The sequence below is a fragment of the Xiphophorus maculatus genome, chromosome 5 (assembly GCF_002775205.1).
Source record: "Xiphophorus maculatus strain JP 163 A chromosome 5, X_maculatus-5.0-male, whole genome shotgun sequence".
Lineage (NCBI taxonomy): Eukaryota > Metazoa > Chordata > Actinopteri > Cyprinodontiformes > Poeciliidae > Xiphophorus > Xiphophorus maculatus.
Genome location: NC_036447.1, coordinates 620,981 through 639,781, shown reverse-complemented (window position 1 = coordinate 639,781; position 18,801 = coordinate 620,981). Strand labels below are relative to the sequence as shown.

The following is an 18,801-nucleotide window of genomic DNA, read 5'->3' as shown; positions in this document are numbered from 1 at the left end:
CACCAAACAAACAAACAGCAAAGACGTCTTTGGAGAGAGAGCCAAGGCAAAAAGCAAAAAAGTGGCAACAACTCTGGATTTTCTCTCCTAACCCGAAATCATATAGTAAAGAGGTGTTTCTCTATTTAATTTATGCATTCTAGGCGTTCCCCTTGTTGACCAACTGGAAACTCCCAGAAAAACTTGGAACTCCCCTCAATCTACGGCCAAGATCAAAGGGCCATCTGCCTTCTACTGAAACAAAAGAGCGGATAGCTGGCCCTGACCCCCCGTGGCTCCCTCGGTCATTCTGAGTACAGAACGACCTGAGATAAGACCTCACAGATACCTGAGAAATCTAAAGTCTCTGTCTCCCAGGGAAAATGCAAATTTTATGGCTTCGCCTGTGGCCTGGCCTCACAGTGGGGGTCCCATTGAGAGATCTCCCTTAATCTACATTTGGTTCCTGTGTCTCTGAATGCTCAACAGAAAACTGTTCCAAATAAGAGTGCTGAATGTAACTTTAAGATTAACTGTATCAAGCATTAAAAATAATCATTTTTCTTTAACAAAAGGCTTAAAGACGTCACTCTTCAGTGGTTTGGCTGGACGGAGCTAGCAATCAGACCTAGCATACCTCATTTACCCAGAATGCATCAGCGACATCCGTGTGACAATATTTTATTAAAATTTATAAAAACTAAACAGCCAGCAGTATAATTACTGTATTGTTTTTACATCTACAATAAGTATTTATCACAACTGATTATGGATTACTTTTTAAATGGTGGCGGTTCAAATGTTCTGCAGCTGGTTCCGAAGGCCGAACTCCTCAGAGAAATAGTTTCACCAAACTTCGGCTGAAAACATTTTTGAAAGTTAGAAAAAAATAGTAAGTAAGTTTAACTAGTTGTGGAAACTAGCTGATAGTAGTAATAATAATATTTGAATTAAATTTCACGCTGCTGTTTAATGACAGTAAAGTTAGAAGCAACGTTTTTCATCACTTGTTTTAATGAGAAACGCCAAGAAACGTTTTAAATCCTAAAATCAGAGCAATAAATGACATCATTTCTGCCCTGCACTCTCTGACCAGCAGGGGGCAGCAAAAGCTTAAATTCAAAGTTTGGTTATCCGGCAGTTCGGCTCTTCAGAACCAGAACCTTCTGGATTCTGTTTGTGTTGGAGGTGAAATAAAGAGACAAAGTCAAAAGTTTCCCTTTTTAACAAGTACACAAGTGTCTGAATTCAATTTATTTATATATGCAAGCAAGTTTATGTCTTTACAAATAAAAAAGCCGCTGTCTGCCTGAGCTGTTGGCACAGATATGTACAGAAATGGACCGGACCGGACCGGATGGAGCGAGCCAGAAGCAAGCAGAGTGATGCAGAAACAGACAGGAGGTGATGGAGAACAGGAAGAAGGACTTCTGACGTCCAGAATGTCCAACCTGAGCGGATCTGGGATCTGCTCAGGTTGGAGACGAGCCGATCTGCCCGGTGGGATCCGCTCAGGTTTCACTCTGATTCCTGCTGTTCTCTGCTGACATGGTCGGTTTGGATCCTGAGGTCAGGATCCTGGAATGATGAGTCCATGTTCAGCAGGACAGGATCAGATCTGGACATGGAGACGGAAATGAGAGGATGACGCGCTGCTCACAGCCTCAGCCTGGAAACAAACGACCCAATCGGTTCTGGACCGATTGGTTCTGGACCTCAGCAGTTGCACAAGGCCTCCTGTTGCTAGGCAACATGGGATGGACGACCTCAGCTCACTCATCTGAAGCAAATTAAACAGGAAACACGTCAGACTGAAACACTAACTGCGTTTCCATTAACTATAGAACTGCGCAAACTGAAATTACCAAAATAAATTCACAATTTTTAAAATAACACCTTCCATTTTTCTACAGAAACTTTTTCTGTTGGGATCAAAACACTTTTTTCATGTCACAGGCGTCACGTGGCCAACATCCCAGATGTTACTACTGGCAGAAACACCAAAAAGGGGACAGGAAGTGGTAGGAGGCTGATGGCTTGTTTTTGGTTTTTTGGACTCTGACAGCGTCACACTTCATAAAAAACTGTTTGCTATTCTAATGCATTGAATCCACTGCTCTTATGTAAAATGGCCGGCACTGCGTAAGTAGCCACTTCAAAGTAGGCGGGGCTTGTTGCTAACTCAATCGTTAGCAAGCTAAATATTTAAGTCAGAATAAAATATGTAGAGTGAAAATTAAATATTTAGTTTGGAATTTATAAGTGCTGAAAAAACGAACATTCACATTTTCACTATGCCAGGCTAAATAAAACAAGTTTTTGCTGTTAATTTTTTACAGTGTAACTGTACACACGGCACCAGATTTGCAGCCGTTGCAATGAAAACGCAGCCGATCTGAGGCGGGTCTCAGCTGGGCGTGAGCGCAGCCTGCAGGCTGAGGAAGAGGAGGAGGAGGATGTGAGCAGGGAGGAAGCACGATGACGGATGGCCAGAGCAATACATCACACCACATCTGCAAATCCGCTTTATTAGGAGAAACGATACAGAACACCATAATTATATCACTTAAGACTTGCAATCAAAGTTTCATGCAGTTGGATGTTGGAGGGAAGGGTTTCTGGTTCACGTCTCGGCTGAGTCAAACTGCTACCATATATTGCTCTGGTGGTAAACAACTGAGCAAGCAAGCGAGCTTAGCAACACCATAAGCAACAGGAACAGCAATACTGCACACTGAGCAGTGGAAAGAAAACAGGAAACAGCAGAACAGCGCCAGTGGAAAAGAAACTTTTTTTTGTTCATTTTAATCTTTAAAATGATGACCATTGAATGCATAACCATGCCACAAACAACAACTAGATTCACTGTCTTTTTTATGTAGAATAAGATTATCTTCATTATGAATTCATTCGGTTTCATCATTAATTCTTCAGGTTATAACCAATGCAAGACTATACACAGGCCCCGGCGCAGGGGGCGCAATGCACTTACACATCGAGAGAGAGAGGGAGGGGGGCGAGAGAGGGAGGGGGGCGAGAGAGGGAGGGGGGCGAGAGAGAGAGAAACAGAGAGAGAGAAACAGAGAGAGAGAAACAGAGAGAGAGAAACAGAGAGAGCTCACAATGGTCAATAAGTGCACAAAAACTATTTTTTCTTTAATCTGAGGTTAAAAACATCGACCATCTGACATCCATTGTCAGGCAATGAAATGATAAAATACTGTTACTGTAAAACTAGACCCTTAAAAATACTGACTGCTGCAGCCGAGGTTCACCTGGACCGGGCCGAGTCTGCAGGAGTCCGACTCCGGCTGCGTCCACACCACCGGTTCCGGTTCCGACCCAAACACGGAGCCCGGCGCCGGCTCGGCCCGGCCGGGTCGCCGACGATCCCTGGATCAGAATGATGGACATCAAATTTGCTCTGAAAGCTTTTTATTTGTTTTTTGGTCTGTGTGATCCTGAGATGGTTGAGCCGGACCGGACCGAGCCAGGCCCGGTTCTGTGTGAGCGCAGCTTTCTGCAGAGCGGAGGCCCAGGACATTGGGACTGGGCCGCCTCCTCCAGACTCTGGGCCGACAGGAAGTGGACCTCCCGGCCGCCGGCCTCCACCGTCTCACATAAACGTTTATCTTTGTACAGAGTTGATGCAGGAGCGGCGCTTCGCACCGAAACGCACAGAAACAATAAGAAAATCACATCTTTCTAATTAAATAGCTTCACATTTAAAAAGTTTCAAAGTTGATCATAAAATAGTGAGATGTCATCAGTGAAAAGTAAAAGAGAACTATGGCTCAGAGTGACGGTGGTGTGTGTGTGTAGGTGTGTGTGTGTGTGTGTGTCTGACCAAATCAAACTGACGTCGTCACCTTCCTCTTTCTGAAGACAAAATGAAAATGCAAAGGCCGCATGCAAACTCGCAGCAAGCTTCGAAACGAGGTGCAGACGAGAGATTCAAACATCGAAACAGTAAAAAACAAAATGCAGCAACTTCAGGAACAAGAACCAAACCGGGAAAATACCGGGACGATCAAAAACAGCAGGAAGTACAAACGCTGTGAACTTGTTTCACTAAACGTTTGTCCTCCATGCCACCAGAGGGAGCCGGCCACCAGATCATCTGCAACCAGACACCAGATGTACAGCGGAAAGTTGCAGGAGTAAAGAAAAGCTGTGTTGTCCTGTATGTATTTATAATACTGCAGAACAGCAGATTTACGTCATGTTCAGACTCCCCCTGGTGGCCTGGAGGACCAGCGTTTAGTAGAGCAAGTTTTAGGCTTTTATACTTGCTGTTTTTGCTAATTATAACATTTGACCTTTTGCTTCTGTTTCCTGTGTGTGCAGAGTTTTTCTGTTTCATTTCTTATTTTGTTTTGGAGTCGTTTTAGTGCTTGCAGCTCGTTTCGTCGCGCATTTGCCCAATCAGAAACCAATCTGGCTCATCTCTACTGGCAGACAGAGACTCATCACCGTCCCGACGCAAACGAACCCGAAACAGCCTCAAAAACACAAAACCAAATTCTTCTATCTAGTCTGAGGAGCTGAAAACGCTGCATCTCACAGAGACTGAGCGGCTCTCTGGACAAATTTAATGCGAGAAGTTGATTTAAAAGTCAAAATCTCAAACATCTGATTCTATGTGAAGCTTCGCGAAGCAGCCGGCTGGTCCCACATCATCCAGATTACAGCTCTCCAGCTCTGAAGCACCTGAGGAGATTATGTAAGACACCAAAGAAGTTGTAAAACCACAAAAAGCCGCAGTAGAGCAAATCATTCCTGAACACGCAGCTTATTCACTGTTTCATCGCCCCGCAGCGCCCCCTGGATGTTCTGGGATCCTGCAGAAACTGCCGGTTGGGCCTCGGATCGTCTCCAGCTGACGTGCTTACTGTTCGTATCGGTGGTTTTCTAACTTACTGAGGACATTTGGTCACATTCGGGCTGGTTGAGAACAGAAGAAACCGTGACAACAGAAAGAAGCTGAGTGTGTGTGTGTGGGCGTGTGTGTGTGTGTGCAGAACCACTGAAATACAGACTCATTACATGAACATGTGACATAAACCCTATTCCCAGCTGACCCCTGACCTCCCACTTAAATACCCTCAGTGCTAAAATTACACATAAATAATCAAAAATCCCCCAAAAGTGATAAAATCATGAGGAAAACAGACGGATGAGAACAGGACAAAAAGACTTTGTGCTGCTAAGATGTGCTGTCTCTAAAGACAACGACGAGTTTTTACAGTCCAGGGGAAACGGGGCGGGGAGGGGCGCCAGCTTCAGTGGAGGTTTTTAAAACCCTTTTATTTGCCGTTTGCTCAATGGTTTCACTAAATGAAGCAACAATTTTGGATCTGGACCTTTGTCGTCGTCATTTTGCTGGTTTTCGATTAGAAGGTTCAAGAATTTAAGGAGCAACCAGTGAAACTGGACTTCAGGGGAACCGGACGGTGGGGGCAACAGGTTGGGGAGGGGAAGTTGGCAAAGCAACCCATTTGCACCCAGGAGGCACAAATTTACTGAGGGACCTTTTTCTCTGCAACACCGCCATCATAGTGTGGTGAGAGGACACGACACGGCATGACACCACCGAACGACACTGCCTGCACAACACCGACCATTCAGTCACATCTACATGTCTGTGTGTGTGTGTGTGTGTGTGTGTGGGTGGGTGCTGCAGGTTAAAGGAAGGGGGCTTGTATTTACTGAGGAGCTCGTAGACACCAGACTCATCCCCGTGTCTGCCGGGATCCTCGGCTTCAGCACAAACTTTGCGCTCCGGCTCTTTGGGTCGCAGGTTCTGGTTTGTTTTGCTGGTTTCTGTAAGTCTTGTGCTGTAAGAATTTGTTCTGCCGTTCAGGCCGCTAAGCGTTGGGACCTTTAGAAGGTTCGGCTGATTTTATTCGTTCAAGGTCAAAGGTTAAAGGTTCTGCTCAGGACAAACAGAAGCACCGGAGCCAATGATCTGCAGACACGAGGATGATGACGGTGTCGGAGTTCTCATCTTATCTTTCTGTGTTTTTCTCCTGTCTGATGGATTTATGCTGTCCTCAGGCTTGTATCAGCCGCTGTGTGTGTGTGAGTGTGTGTGTGTGTGTGTGTCTGACAGGTAAGTGTGTGTTGTTTCGGGTGACTCTGGGTTTATGTGTAGGCATTGAGGCGTTCTTTGGAGCGCGTGGAGTGGATGTCATGCAGCTCCTGCTCCTCCTTCGACTTTATGTCTTCGTACTTCTGCATCCGGCTGGCGTCCTTCAGGTAGCCCCAGTTAGCGGCCAGCGCCATCAGGAAGTGGACCTGAGGGACGGACACAGAGACATCCAGATTAACGAATCATTCCCACCAGCTCTGTTCAGTCCGCTTTGACCCGACTCCAGTCCATCTGACTAGTCAAAGTCCGGTTCAGTTGGTGAAGTTTGAACGATAATCGACCTCTGACCTCTGGTCCTCCAGGTCTGGGTTCGGTTTGAATGTGAACGCCAAGCAGACCAGAGACCACTATAAAAGCAGGAAGTGGGCTGCAGAGCAGGGCATTCTGGGTAAAAACAACCAAAGCTAACATGTTAGCCTAGCACTAGCAGCAGAAATGGCTCCTGGTCTTCAGCCAAAGACTAAAGAGAAATCCTCCAACACTAAAATCTGACGCCTCCATCTTGTTTCCATCTGGTGAAGAAGGAAGTTGCTCTCAGTGTCTTCAGAGGTTTTTGTGTTGTTTCCTTCAGTGGTTCTTGGTGCAGCGCCCCCACAGGCCAGGAGGGGAACAGGTTGGTTTGACTCAGAACCACAGCAGCTGGAGGTGGAGCAGATAATGGAGTTCTGGTTCCAGTAGAACCGGGTCTACCGGATCATCAGGAGGGAAAATAAAAGGAAAACAAGAAAGTTCGGGAATCTTTGGTGAAAATGCAGAAGCTCCAATGGAAAATTGTCTTCCACATATCGAACAGAAACCCAGACACGTTTCATTGAGCTCATCCTGGGGGAACACGGGTTTCTCCAGGCCCAAACAGCTTCTTGTTTCCTCCACTGAGTTCTGGATCTGCACTGCCTTAACTCCACCGTGAGTCCAGACGAAGCTTCTCCGCCCGTCCAGCCACCGCATGGAGGAAGTTTATTTCACCAGACTGTATCTGGACCCACATCCTGTTGAATATAGACGCTTCTGGGAGGTAAAACAAGAAACGGCATGGTGCTCCGGGGCGGCCGGTGCGCCAGAGTGGCCATAAGTCTCTCCATCTGTACTGGTCTGTACTGGTCCTGCAGGGCGTGGGCTGGTATGTTCCTCTAGCAGCCATTGAATGGCAGGTAGGCGTCCAACATGGACCGGGTCTCCAGTCCATCACAGGGAAACACAGAGAACCTGATGACAGACGACCAGAACATGCAGAACGACCCGAGCAAACAACCAAACCTTCCATGCTACCAACTACACCGCTGCAGCTCCAGCTCATAGAAACTACGTTCACAGCCTCAGAGTTTGGATCCAATGAGTTTCGAAGCAAATGGCCGATAGTAACTTTGGATCTGCAGAACCCAGTTGGGTTTCTCAGCCAATCAGATCAGAGTATGTTTGTTCTCACCATGGCGATGACGGCGGCTCCGGCTCCCGCCAGCGCACACACGAACAGATGGAAGGTCAGGTCCAGCTGTAACAGAAAACCAGAGTCAGATCGGATCCACAGCATCTCACGTCCGGTTCGGTCTGGTCCGGTCCGGTCCGGTTCGGTGCTGCTCACCTCGTTGGAGTCGCACATGTTCAGGAACTTCTCAGAGCCCATGCACACCTTCCTCTCCTCCGAGATGGTCACTGCTCCTGAAAGCAAAATACCAAAAACATCACCAACAATAATCCTCACACGACCTGGAGCAGCTAATGGGGGCCCGGTACGGGAGGGGCCCGGTACGACCCGGCTCTTCCTGTCAGTCACAGACTGGTCTCATCATGGGAACAGTGTTTCTGTCTGCAGTTGCGAATGTTGAGCAGCAGGTGGCAGCATTACTAGAGTTGCTGCTTATTGTGGACGAGCAGCAGAACAACATGGAGGACGGAGCAGAGATTACATCATATGAAACAAAGCCGGACCACCGCAACTGGGCTGGAGATACCAGAACCAGAACCAGGAGTCAGTACTTCTGTCTACTGATCAATGGATGGATCAACATATCACTGATCAGTTTTCAATAGTTTTTTAAATTGACGTTCTGTTCCTCTAACCCAAATCTAGACATACACACCCAGATACACACACATGCACACACACACACACACGCCGATACACACACACACACACAGACACACACACACTCTGACAGTTTGCTATGAAAACATCGACCTCTTGAGCTGCTGCTGCTATCTGCAGAAATGCATCAAAAACAGCCAATCAGAGCCTGGAGGAGGGGCTTAGTGCTGAAAATCACCTTATGTACTCGCTGCTAAATGTGCTAATAGTGAGGAATAGGAAAGCTGTTTATCCACCATCATCTGTGGCTATGCTAAACTAGCCTTAGCATTCGCAGCATGCTATTCTAGCTGCAGCACAGCAGAGAGTATCACCACATAAGTTTGTGATTGACAGCGCTAAGTCCCGCCTCCAGGCTCTGATGGGCTGTTTGCAGTTAGCACTGAGAGAGCGCGACTGTTTCATAACAAAGTGTCTCAGCATGGTGAAGTTTCAACAAATATGTAAAAAATATTTATGAGAAATTACAAACTGCAGCTTTAAAGACCCAAAAAATGAATTTAGTAAAGAAAATGTCTGAGTGGAAGTGGCCAATATTTTAAATATTCAAAGTAAAACACAACAATGACAAGTGACTGGATGTAGCGTGAAGCGCTTTGGGTTTTCTGGGCTGGATAAGGAGCTCTAGTTCCAGGTAGTTCCAAGTAATTCCAGGTAGTTCCAGGTAGAGGTGGAGGTAGAGACAGAGGTAAGTGTAGCTCTGGGTTGGCGGTTCTGGTTCTACTCACCGAACTGGCGCAGGTCCAGGCAGAGGTTGGCTCCCTCCACGGAGGTGGCGTTCTTACACATGGACCAGACGTTGTAGTACATGAAGACCGGGAGGCTGGTGAACGCCGTGACGCCGAGCCACACCAGGAAGAACAGGTAGGCCAGAACCATGAGCTGCCAGACAGAAGCAGTCGAGTCAGAGAGACAGAAGAAACCAGACGGAGCATCTTCACCGCGGGACCCGGCATCTCCCTGTGGCTCCCAGACTTCAGCCGGGATTTTAGCTGGTGCAGCTTTTAAACGTGTTGTAAATCTTTAATTACTTTAACCTAAAGCACAGACATTAACAGCATGTAGCTTTTATAAAATATATATTTTTTTACATTTTCAGCATTTCATGACAGTTTGTTATGAGATAATCTATGAAAAAAATAAGTTGCTCTGCCTTCTCCCAGTGCTAACTAGAAACAACCAATCAAAGCCAGGAGGCAGCTTTCAGCGCTGTCAATCATGATTTCTTATGGCGCTGCTCATTCCTCTGTTTTCTGCTATGCTCCAGCTGCCATGAATGCTAAGGCTAGTTAGCATAGCCAATGTTTACAGCGGATAAACGGCTTCCCTGTAACAGTGAGTGGTTTCTCCACATTTAGCACATTCAGCAGTGAGCACACGAGTATGATTGACAGCAATAAGCCCCTCCTCCTGGCTCTGATTGGTTGTTTTTGGTGCAGCTCAGGGAAGAGGTGGAGATGATCGATGTTTTCACAGATTATCTGTCTCATAACAAACTGTTACCACATGTTGACAGTTTTAACAAATATGGAAATAAAACATATTTCTTATAAAAGCTCAGTGCATAAAATTAAACTTCCAGAATCATTTATTTTAGTAAATTGAACTTTAATTTAAAGCAAAGTGGAACCTCCTGAAAGGTTCATGTCAGATTTCTCAGTTTTGTTTTTTTTTTCTGTTTTATTTCTCTGAAACATCACGAAGTGCCGGGTTTCCTTACGAAAGCAGTCAGGCAGCGTCCGCAGGCGGTGATCTTGAACTCTCCGTAGAGATCCCTGATGGCGCCGGTGGTGAAGAAGCCCTCCACCAGCAGCAGCACTCCGAACACGAAGAAGCCGGCGGCGAGGCCGTAGATGATGTACTTCAGGATGTCGATGCTGAGGAGAGAGCGACACGCCGCTGTTTATCTGAGTCACTGCTGCCCGGACGACGGCGGACATGTTGGGAGGCGTCTGGTCAGGTGATGATTAACACCAGCTGCAGATATTTACAGTAAAAACGAAGCTGCCACGCCCTTAAAGTCCAACATCAGCTTTCATTTCACACTTTGAGCGCATTTAAGCTTTTAAGGATTTTATGAACTGAACACCTGAGCAGGTAAAGAAAATTCACCAAGAGAAAAACAAACATCTTTAATCTCAAAATTTTATCTGAAAATTTGAACTTTAATCTTTGAATTGGAACTTCAATCCCAGAATTCCGACTTTGAATTCAGAATTTTGAGATTTGCGTTAATTTTAGAATTCTGTGAAAAAAGTTAAAACTCTTTTTATTCAGTATCTCATCAATCAGAGCAAACTGGAGGAACTGTTGTCAGCGCCAGGCGGACAGGAAGTTGAATTCTGGGTAAAAACGTAGCCGAGGTCCAGACTCACATGGTGAAGACGTCCAGCACGTCTCCGGGAGCTCGGATCACCTCGAAGTAGTTCTGCAGGATGGTGACGGTGCCGCTCAGAGCCTCGTGGCCACACCCACAAAACAAGGCCACGCCCATGTAGAGCAAGATGGTGGCGATGAGCGACGCCCAGGGCAGACTGCCCACGCATCGCTCGCAGCACTCCTTACAGCCTGGAGACACAACGGCTTCATCAGCATCATCATTACTCTCATCATCACCTTCATCATTGTCACCCTTATCAGTTCATCAGACTGGATCAGAACCCGATCAGAACCAGCAGACTGGGTCCAGAGAACTAAAACACTTCTATCGAGAATTTTTACTGCAGTCTGAGTTGCTGCCCCACACAAGACGCCACCCTGGGCCGTTGCCTACTGTGTAAATGTTCCAGTTTATGTAAAAGTCATCAGGAAATCAGTTGAATGAACTGGAAGTTTAACTGGGCCGTAACAAACAGAACCAGGCTGATTCTTCAGAACTGGATCACTGAACTGAACTGATTTCTGTCTCATGGATTTCGTGATGAACCCAAATAAAAACCGTTTCAGTCTCTGTAGATTTACCGACCATCTGAGGATGGAAGTCCCATTCTCCCAGTAGAACTAGACAGAAATGAGGCGCAGCATGCCGAGGTGAGTGAACCTTCAGCGGTGCAGACAGAGAGTCTGTATGAAGCAGATAATGCTCTCTTTCTGGATGTTTTCCTCCTGATGGTCCAGTAGACCTGGTTCTATTGGTACCAAAACATTTAACATGTCCAGCTGCTGTGGTTCTGAGTCAAACCAACCTGTTCCCCTCCTGGCCTGTGGGGGCGCTGCACCAAGAACCACTGAAGGAAACGACACAAAAACCTCTGAAGACACTGAGAGCAACTTCCTGTTTCACCAGATGGAAACAAGATGGAGGCGTCAGATTTTAGTGTTGGAGGATTTCTCTTTAGTCTTTGGCTGAAGACCAGGAGCCATTTCTGCTTTTGGTGGTGAGAGATGAAACCATGGATCATCACCGTTTATCATCACCAACTGACAGGAAAGTCAAGTTTCTGTGTTGGTCTGCTCCTGTCTGGAGCCGGTCTGTCTCCGTGAGGGCGGGACGCTCAGCCAATCACGTCTCAGCTGTGTCAGTAGGAGTCTAAGCCCCGCCCACAGGTTGCATCACAAAAGACTCATGATTTCAATTCACAAGTTCACACACACATGAGCGCGGCATGTGTGTGTGTGTGTCATTGTGCTGCTCGGGTTTAATTGACCGTCTTGTTACCATGCCAACAGGGGCGTGGCAGCAGCCCGCTGACCCACTTTGCCTGTAGCGTTGTCATGGCAACAGGGCAGCTCAGCTCCCAGCCTCATGATGCTCGTCCTCCATTTTCACGGCTCCCTCCCCACCTGCCTCCTGCTCCCCCTCCCCTCCCCAAACCGAGGCGGTAACGGAGGAACAAAAATGGCCGCCGGGCCCAGCAGGAAGGAACTGAGTCCATTTAATAAAGAGCTAAATGCTAAATCTGTCTCCATGTTCACATTCATGAGTCACAGAGGCAGATGGACGAGAGAGAGAGGAGGAGACTGGGAGAGAGAGAGTGTGTGTGTGTGTGTGTGTGTGTGTGTGTGTGTGTGTGTGTGTGTGTGTGTGGTGGGGGAGGGAGGCTGTGCTGCTTGTTCATGTTCTGCAGATAAACATGTTTCTGTGTATTTGAGCATGTATGTGCCTCTGATCTGTGTGTGTAGGGTATGTGTGTGTGTGTGTGTGTAGGGGTGTGTGTGTGTGTGTGTGTGTGTGTAGGGGTGTGTGTGTGTGTCGTGAGGTGCAGCCATGTTCTAATCCTCGTCATGCATCCATGTTTGGACGCAGCGCTGCAAAGACCCAATGACCCGGTGGAAACTGGGCCAGGCTGCAGCTCTGGCTCAAGGCGGAGCCGCCGCGGCGGGATGCGGCTCTGCTGGGGGCCGCTGTGGGGGCCGGGGCCCTCAGGGGCCCTCAGGTGGGCTCAGAGTCACCAGGGGTACCGGTTCTGAAAAAGGTTCTGCTCTGGATGTTCAGAATCCATCTGAGCAAAAACTGTTCAATTAAACTTCATCACTGAGTTTTAATCCAACTAAAAATAAAGAATAAAGGAAATAATTTCCAAACAATGAAGAGGTTCTGTTATGATGCCAGTGAAACCAGTGAAACCAGTAAAACTGTCGAATTAAATCAGTGTCTTCCTAATAAAATATTTTTTTGTTGTTTCTTAACTATTTTTTTCAGTGTTTTATGTTAAACTATTGGCTGTAATTGTTGTCATGTAATGTTTCCATGACCCATTTTGGTTCTGGTACTGTTAGAACCCAGTTACCTCTTAATAAAGTTTCTGCATTTCAAATTCAGGAGGAGTTTGATAACGTTGTTCTGACCCAGATGCAATAATGAGGAAAAATATTCAGCTTTGCAGATGATGTGTTAATGTAAATATTTTTTGTTTTTTGCATGTTTTCCTGTTGATCCTTAATAACATGTTAATAACCGAAATCATTTCTATCAGATTATTACTGCGTTGTTAGCATCATTTTTTAGTTCACTTTCTGTGTCATTGCTGATATGAAATGTTTCATTTCTGATTTCTGGTTCTGATCCGTTTGAGGTCGTGGTTCAGAACCCGGTTCGTTCCCAGCAGCAGGTTTTGGTCGTTGACCTGAAGGTGTCAGAAATGGTTTCCAGTCAGACCAGCAGAGAAACTTCCACTGGTTCCTCCACGGCTCAGCAGAACTGTTCAAAGTGAGGCGCGGGGGCCGTTCATGGCCCTCTGAATGAGGTTTTCGGCCCTCCACTGTAAATCTAGAATGCAGCAGATTGGGAAGAAGCTGCATGAAAACAAAATGAACTACAGCAACCAACTCTGACTTTAAACAGTCAGAGAAAAACTGATTTCTTCATATTTATTTTCTTTTGGGACATTTTCACAGACTAATAAAATATTTAAATAGAAAATTAATTTTGATTTAATAACCAAGCATTTTTGGGATCTCATCGTTAGAACAAAAAGTCACTGCACACACTTGGGCGCCCCCTGTTGGTTGTTACAGAGACGGCTTTTCAGAATAAAACATGACAATAAAGTCAAAATATTACAAGAATAAAGTCATAATTTTACCAGTCTAGGATGGCACATTAGGGAAATAAAATAGTGATTTTATGAGTTTCTCCATTTCAAATACAAATTAACGTTAGAAATGTTGAGTCTTGTGAAGCCACTCTTTGGTTCATAAGAAAATAAAACTTTATGTTTTAATACATCTTATCATCAGCAGCAACACTGAGCTGCTAACATTGAAACAACTTTCTTCTGAAATTTTTGTGTTTTTATTCCTCTAATATTTTGATTAGATTTTTTTGTAATCTGATGATTTTTGCCGTCGTGGTAAAAAGTTTTTACTTTCTGCTTCAATCAGTTTTACTGTTTCATCTGGTTCTCTGTGCATTTAAAATAATTTTGAAATGATGCTGAAATCAACCCCAGCTAATGAGAAACCCTAACATTTGATGATCTGGGATTAATCTGCTTCCTCCGAACCAGAACCAGAACCAGAACCATCAGAGGAACCCAGTGGGACCAGTTTCCAGCTTCAACAGCTGTGAAGAAGTTTTAGCTCCTGACAGATTCCAGCGTTTATTTTAATCCTCAAACAGATTTTAATACGAGATAATCTGAGTAAATATGGAAAAAATTCAAATCAAGAATTGATTTATTAAATAACCTCATACCTGGTTACCAGTCAGCTGTTTCTGGTTCTTCTGCGAATCTTTGCATCAGTAAATAACGTCATGCAAACATTAACATGGATTTATTTTTGACTGTAATTCTGTTGTTTTGACCAGATTTTTGCTGTAACTGTTCAACCTGTGTGGCAGCAGAAAGTTATGAGCATTGAGTTTTATGACGGAGCGTAATGAGAACAGCCAGGCATCATCTGGAGGTCAAAGTTCAATGATGAGAGGAAGATTTTCAGCGCTCTGCTCCACCGACCACCAAGCGGCTCGCTGGATGGGACTGTAACTTTGGTTTTATGACAGGTTGCTGGAAATCCCATTAATGATGCTGCTTTTTTCTGATTCATGAATATAAAACCCAATAAATGAAATAAAATACATTTCGGTTTTATTGCAAAACTGAGAATATTTCATTTATTCAAAAACCTACAAGCTTAAGAGTTTGTTTCCTTTTCATCTGAATTAATTAATCAGTTTTACTAAAATATCCTTCAGTTAAAAACACCTGAAATATTACACCTCATAAGCTAAAAAATTAAATAATATTTATTTTATGCTTAATTTATATTTCAAAATATCTAAATTCTGATATTTTTATGCTCTTTTCCTTTAAAACATGATAAATATTAGTGTGTAATATTCCTGCTCTGACTACAGCCCAGGAATATTTCTTCCATGAAGCTTCTCAGCTGCATATTTTGGGCTCATAAACGACAGGAAACGAACCCGTCCAACATGCAGCTTGTTTGGTTCGGTCCTGAGATCCGGGCCAGATGGACCCGTCTGTCCGGTTCTGATGGGATGATGCAGCAGAAAGCTGTAGGTTTAAAGCTAGACGGAGAACATGGACCACTCCCTCCTTCAGAGAGGCAGCGCAGCGAGACGCCGCGGCGATGATGATGATGATGATGATGATGATGATGATGTCATCCTCAGACTGAGCTTGGAGCGACTCCATCAAACAGAGGAGAATCGCTGCCAGAACCGGGAGGCTGAGGGTCGGCAGTGTGTGTGTGTGTGTGTGTGTGTGTGTGTGTGTGTGTGTGTGTGTGTGTGTGTGTGTGTGTGTGTGTGTGGGTGTGTGTGTGTTGAAGCAGATCTCTCTGTGGGCCCGTCGGCCCGGCTCAGTCGATTTGTATCGACCCGCTCCGCTGCTCCTCTAAGCTCCTTTCTATTAGTGGTCATAATAATGAAATGGATATGAGTCCAGTATCAGTTACATGTCTGCTGTTGGATTCTCTCAGATAAATGAAGTGCCCAGTGTTCCCAGTGTTCCCAGTGTTCCCAGTGTCCACCAGGTTCCTGTAAAACATTTTACTATAAAATCTGCTGGTTTTTCTCCAGTGTGACTGGTTCCAACCCAAACTGGAAGACAAAGTCTCACAAACCTTCTAGCTTCAGTCTGAAGATCAAACAGGAAGTAGATCTGAGGACACTTCCTGTCTGCTGCTGGTTTTACTGGTGTTTTCCCAGTAACTTCTAGTTTCTGTTCCTGATTCGTTCCTCTGATTAAATCTGAATAGTTCAGAACTTCCTGGGAGTAACTTTGAGGTTCTGGTTCAGAACCTGTTCTGACCCGCTGGGCCCACAGGGGTCCAACAGAACCTTCTGAACGGTTCGGTTCTCACTCGGCGTTTCTCCTTCCGGATCTTTGGACCTTTTTGTTCCGTCTGATTTAGCTTCTAATTACAAAACCAGCAATAATTAGACTTATTTTATAAACATGATTTATTTAAATACTTTATAACAGGCAGCATCATTTCAGCTGTTCTTATTTTATATGTATTTATTATTTATTGCTGTTTTTCTGCTTTGTTTCTCTTTCTGCAGGTGAAGAAGCAGAAACACGATGTTATCTTATTTCTCTCTGTCCTTCTGTGCTTTAAACCTTTTCCCTGCCTTCCTCCAAACAACTGAAATAATATCATTTCTAATAAAGTTTTATATATTTCTATATTCATATCAAGTGGAGAACCAGTGAAATCACGCAGCTGTGACACGTTTAGGCTCAGAGATTTCAACATAGATGCTGTTTCTGTTGCCATGGTGACACGTTGTCGCCTCCTGATAGTTGGGCAACCAAACGTCCTGGTTGCTGATGTTTGAAAGGTTTATATATTATTATTATTATTATTTATCATGATTTAAAGCCTGACTGGATGTTCTGCCGTCACTCAGTCCAACCGGCTGCTGGTTCGACACTTTTAGGACGTTATGATTAAAATGTCTGTTAAATGACAAACATCCATCTTCTGTTCACCCTTGTCCCTAATGGGGTCGGGAGGGTTGCTGGCAGGTCACCCTGGACAGGTCACCAGTCTGTCGCAGGGCAACACAGAGACATACAGGACAAACAACTATACACACACCTAGGGAGAATTTAAAGAGACCAATTAACCTGACAGTCATGTTTTTGGACTGTGGGAGGAAGCCGGAGTACCTGGAGAGAACCCACACATGCACAGGGAGACTCCGTGCAGAAAGACCCCAGCCGGGAATTGAACCGAGGACCTTCTTGCTGCAAGGCAACAGTGCTACCAACTGCGCCACTGTGCAGCCTTAAATGACAAACATTATGTTAAAATGAGAGTTTTATTATTTAGTCTAAGCTTGGTTGGTTCTTTATGGTCATTTAGGAAAACATGAACAAACTATTTCTCCTGATTCTGTAAACAAAGCAGAAATACATGAAAACCTTAAAAATTAAACTGATTTTAATGAATTTATATTAATGATTAGGATAATAATCTGTTTGGCTTTAGCCTGTGATTCATTTTAAAGTTTCTTAATATTGTAATCACTCTTAAAGTTCATAACATAACAACGTTTTTCCTGTTAGTTTCATTTTTTAAAATGTTACCAATTCTATTTTTTCCCAAATAAAAACTGACGTGTGTCCGTATATTATCAGTTTTAAAATAAATGCATATCTAACCTTAACCAACTGTATGAAGTGCAATAACTAATGAGGGATGACGTCAGAGATGGACAGTCCAGTTTCCTGCCTTATTCCTGAGCTAAAGAGGTCAGAGGTCAGGCTGGATCCTGCGGGCAGGATGAGCAGAAGGAGGAACCTGGAAAGTCCTGGGATGAAGATCGATGTTTGTGTGGACGCTGCTCTCTGATTGGCTGGAGCGGATCCTTCCAGAAAAAGCTCACAAACCGACCAATCACACCCCAGAAGACCGACCGCTGCGAGTCTCCATAGATACAGAGATAATAAAGATTAATACGGATCCATCAGCAGAAACGTTCATGTTCCGACTGAACGTCTCGGTTGTTGATGATTCATGTGGGAGTTTAATGATGAAGGAGCGATGAAGATGAGGGACACGCCCATTTTCAACACTGACGACAACAACAGCCATTCAAACCAATTCATGACTTTAAAAAGAGGAACATGAATGTTTTAGGTCTAATGTTGATCTGGAATATGAAATCAAACTTAAATGTTTTAAAAATGTGAAAATGGAGGATCAGGAGAAAATAAAGATTCAGAGCCAGAAAAGGAGGAGGAGGCAGCAGGACGCAGAGCCTCGGCCTCCGAGGAAGAGATGGAGAAAATGGAGGGAAAGGGTGAGGAGGGGAGAGGAAGAGGCGTTCAGACAGGCGTGAAGCGCCAACAATGGAGGCGAACAAAGAAAATCCCAACGGAGGCATCAATCACTGCCCCATTTACCCCCCCGCTCATTTTTACTCTTTATTTCACGCTTTTGCCCCGCGCCCTCCCTCTTTCTACCCCTTTGCTCCCCCGAGCCACTCCCACCTCCTCCATCCATCCGTCCATCCATCCATCCATCCATCCATCCGTCCGTCCATCCATCCGTCCGTCCGTCCGTCCGTCCGTCCATCCATCCATCCATCCATCCATCCATCCGTCCATCCATCCATCCATCCATCCATCCATCCATCCATCCGTCCGTCCATCCATCCGTCCGCCAGCCTCCAGAACAGCCCAAACAATCTGCTCATTTATGCATCCATTCATGGAGGCGCGCTGGAAAAAGCTCCTCCGATCCAGAACGGATCAGCAGCCGACATGCAGACGGCGTCATTAACATTCACAGCAATCTCCCGTTTCTGCTCAGAACCACGACGAGGAAAAGCGTTTCTGAACACCGAGGCGGGAAAGCAGGAATAAGCAGAAACATGCAGATTTTCCTGCCACCCTCCGCTCACACAAAGGATCCCTGATGAGCAGAACGACGGCAAAACCAACCTGAGGAGACCGAGAGCACAAACGCTTCGTCCTTCCTACCTTTCTGGCTCTGGGATTCATCCATGTTTTCCTCCATCGTTGCAGGTTACACTCCCTTTGTCTGGATTTCGTGTGAAGCTGTGTGTGAAGCCTCTTGCTAGCGCTCAGCACAGAGTGCGTGTGTGTGTATGTGGGAGGCAGAGTGTGTGTGAGAGCCTGTTTTCCCTCCCTGCAGATGATGGAGG

General features: G+C 45.3%; 1 protein-coding gene across 1 annotated transcript; it reads right to left on the bottom strand.

Moving 5' to 3' along the window:
* Positions 1–1,193: 1,193 nt before the first annotated feature.
* Positions 1,194–18,765, bottom strand: LOC102227812 (neuronal membrane glycoprotein M6-a-like). The gene is made up of 7 exons (XM_023334625.1): positions 18,617–18,765; positions 10,592–10,784; positions 9,937–10,093; positions 8,945–9,098; positions 7,713–7,789; positions 7,557–7,622; positions 1,194–6,276 (listed from the first exon to the last, which is right to left on the bottom strand). The coding sequence occupies exons 1-7, from the start codon at positions 18,651–18,653 to the stop codon at positions 6,124–6,126; spliced, it is 837 nt and encodes a 278-aa protein (XP_023190393.1). The 5' UTR covers positions 18,654–18,765; the 3' UTR covers positions 1,194–6,123.
* Positions 18,766–18,801: the final 36 nt, after the last annotated feature.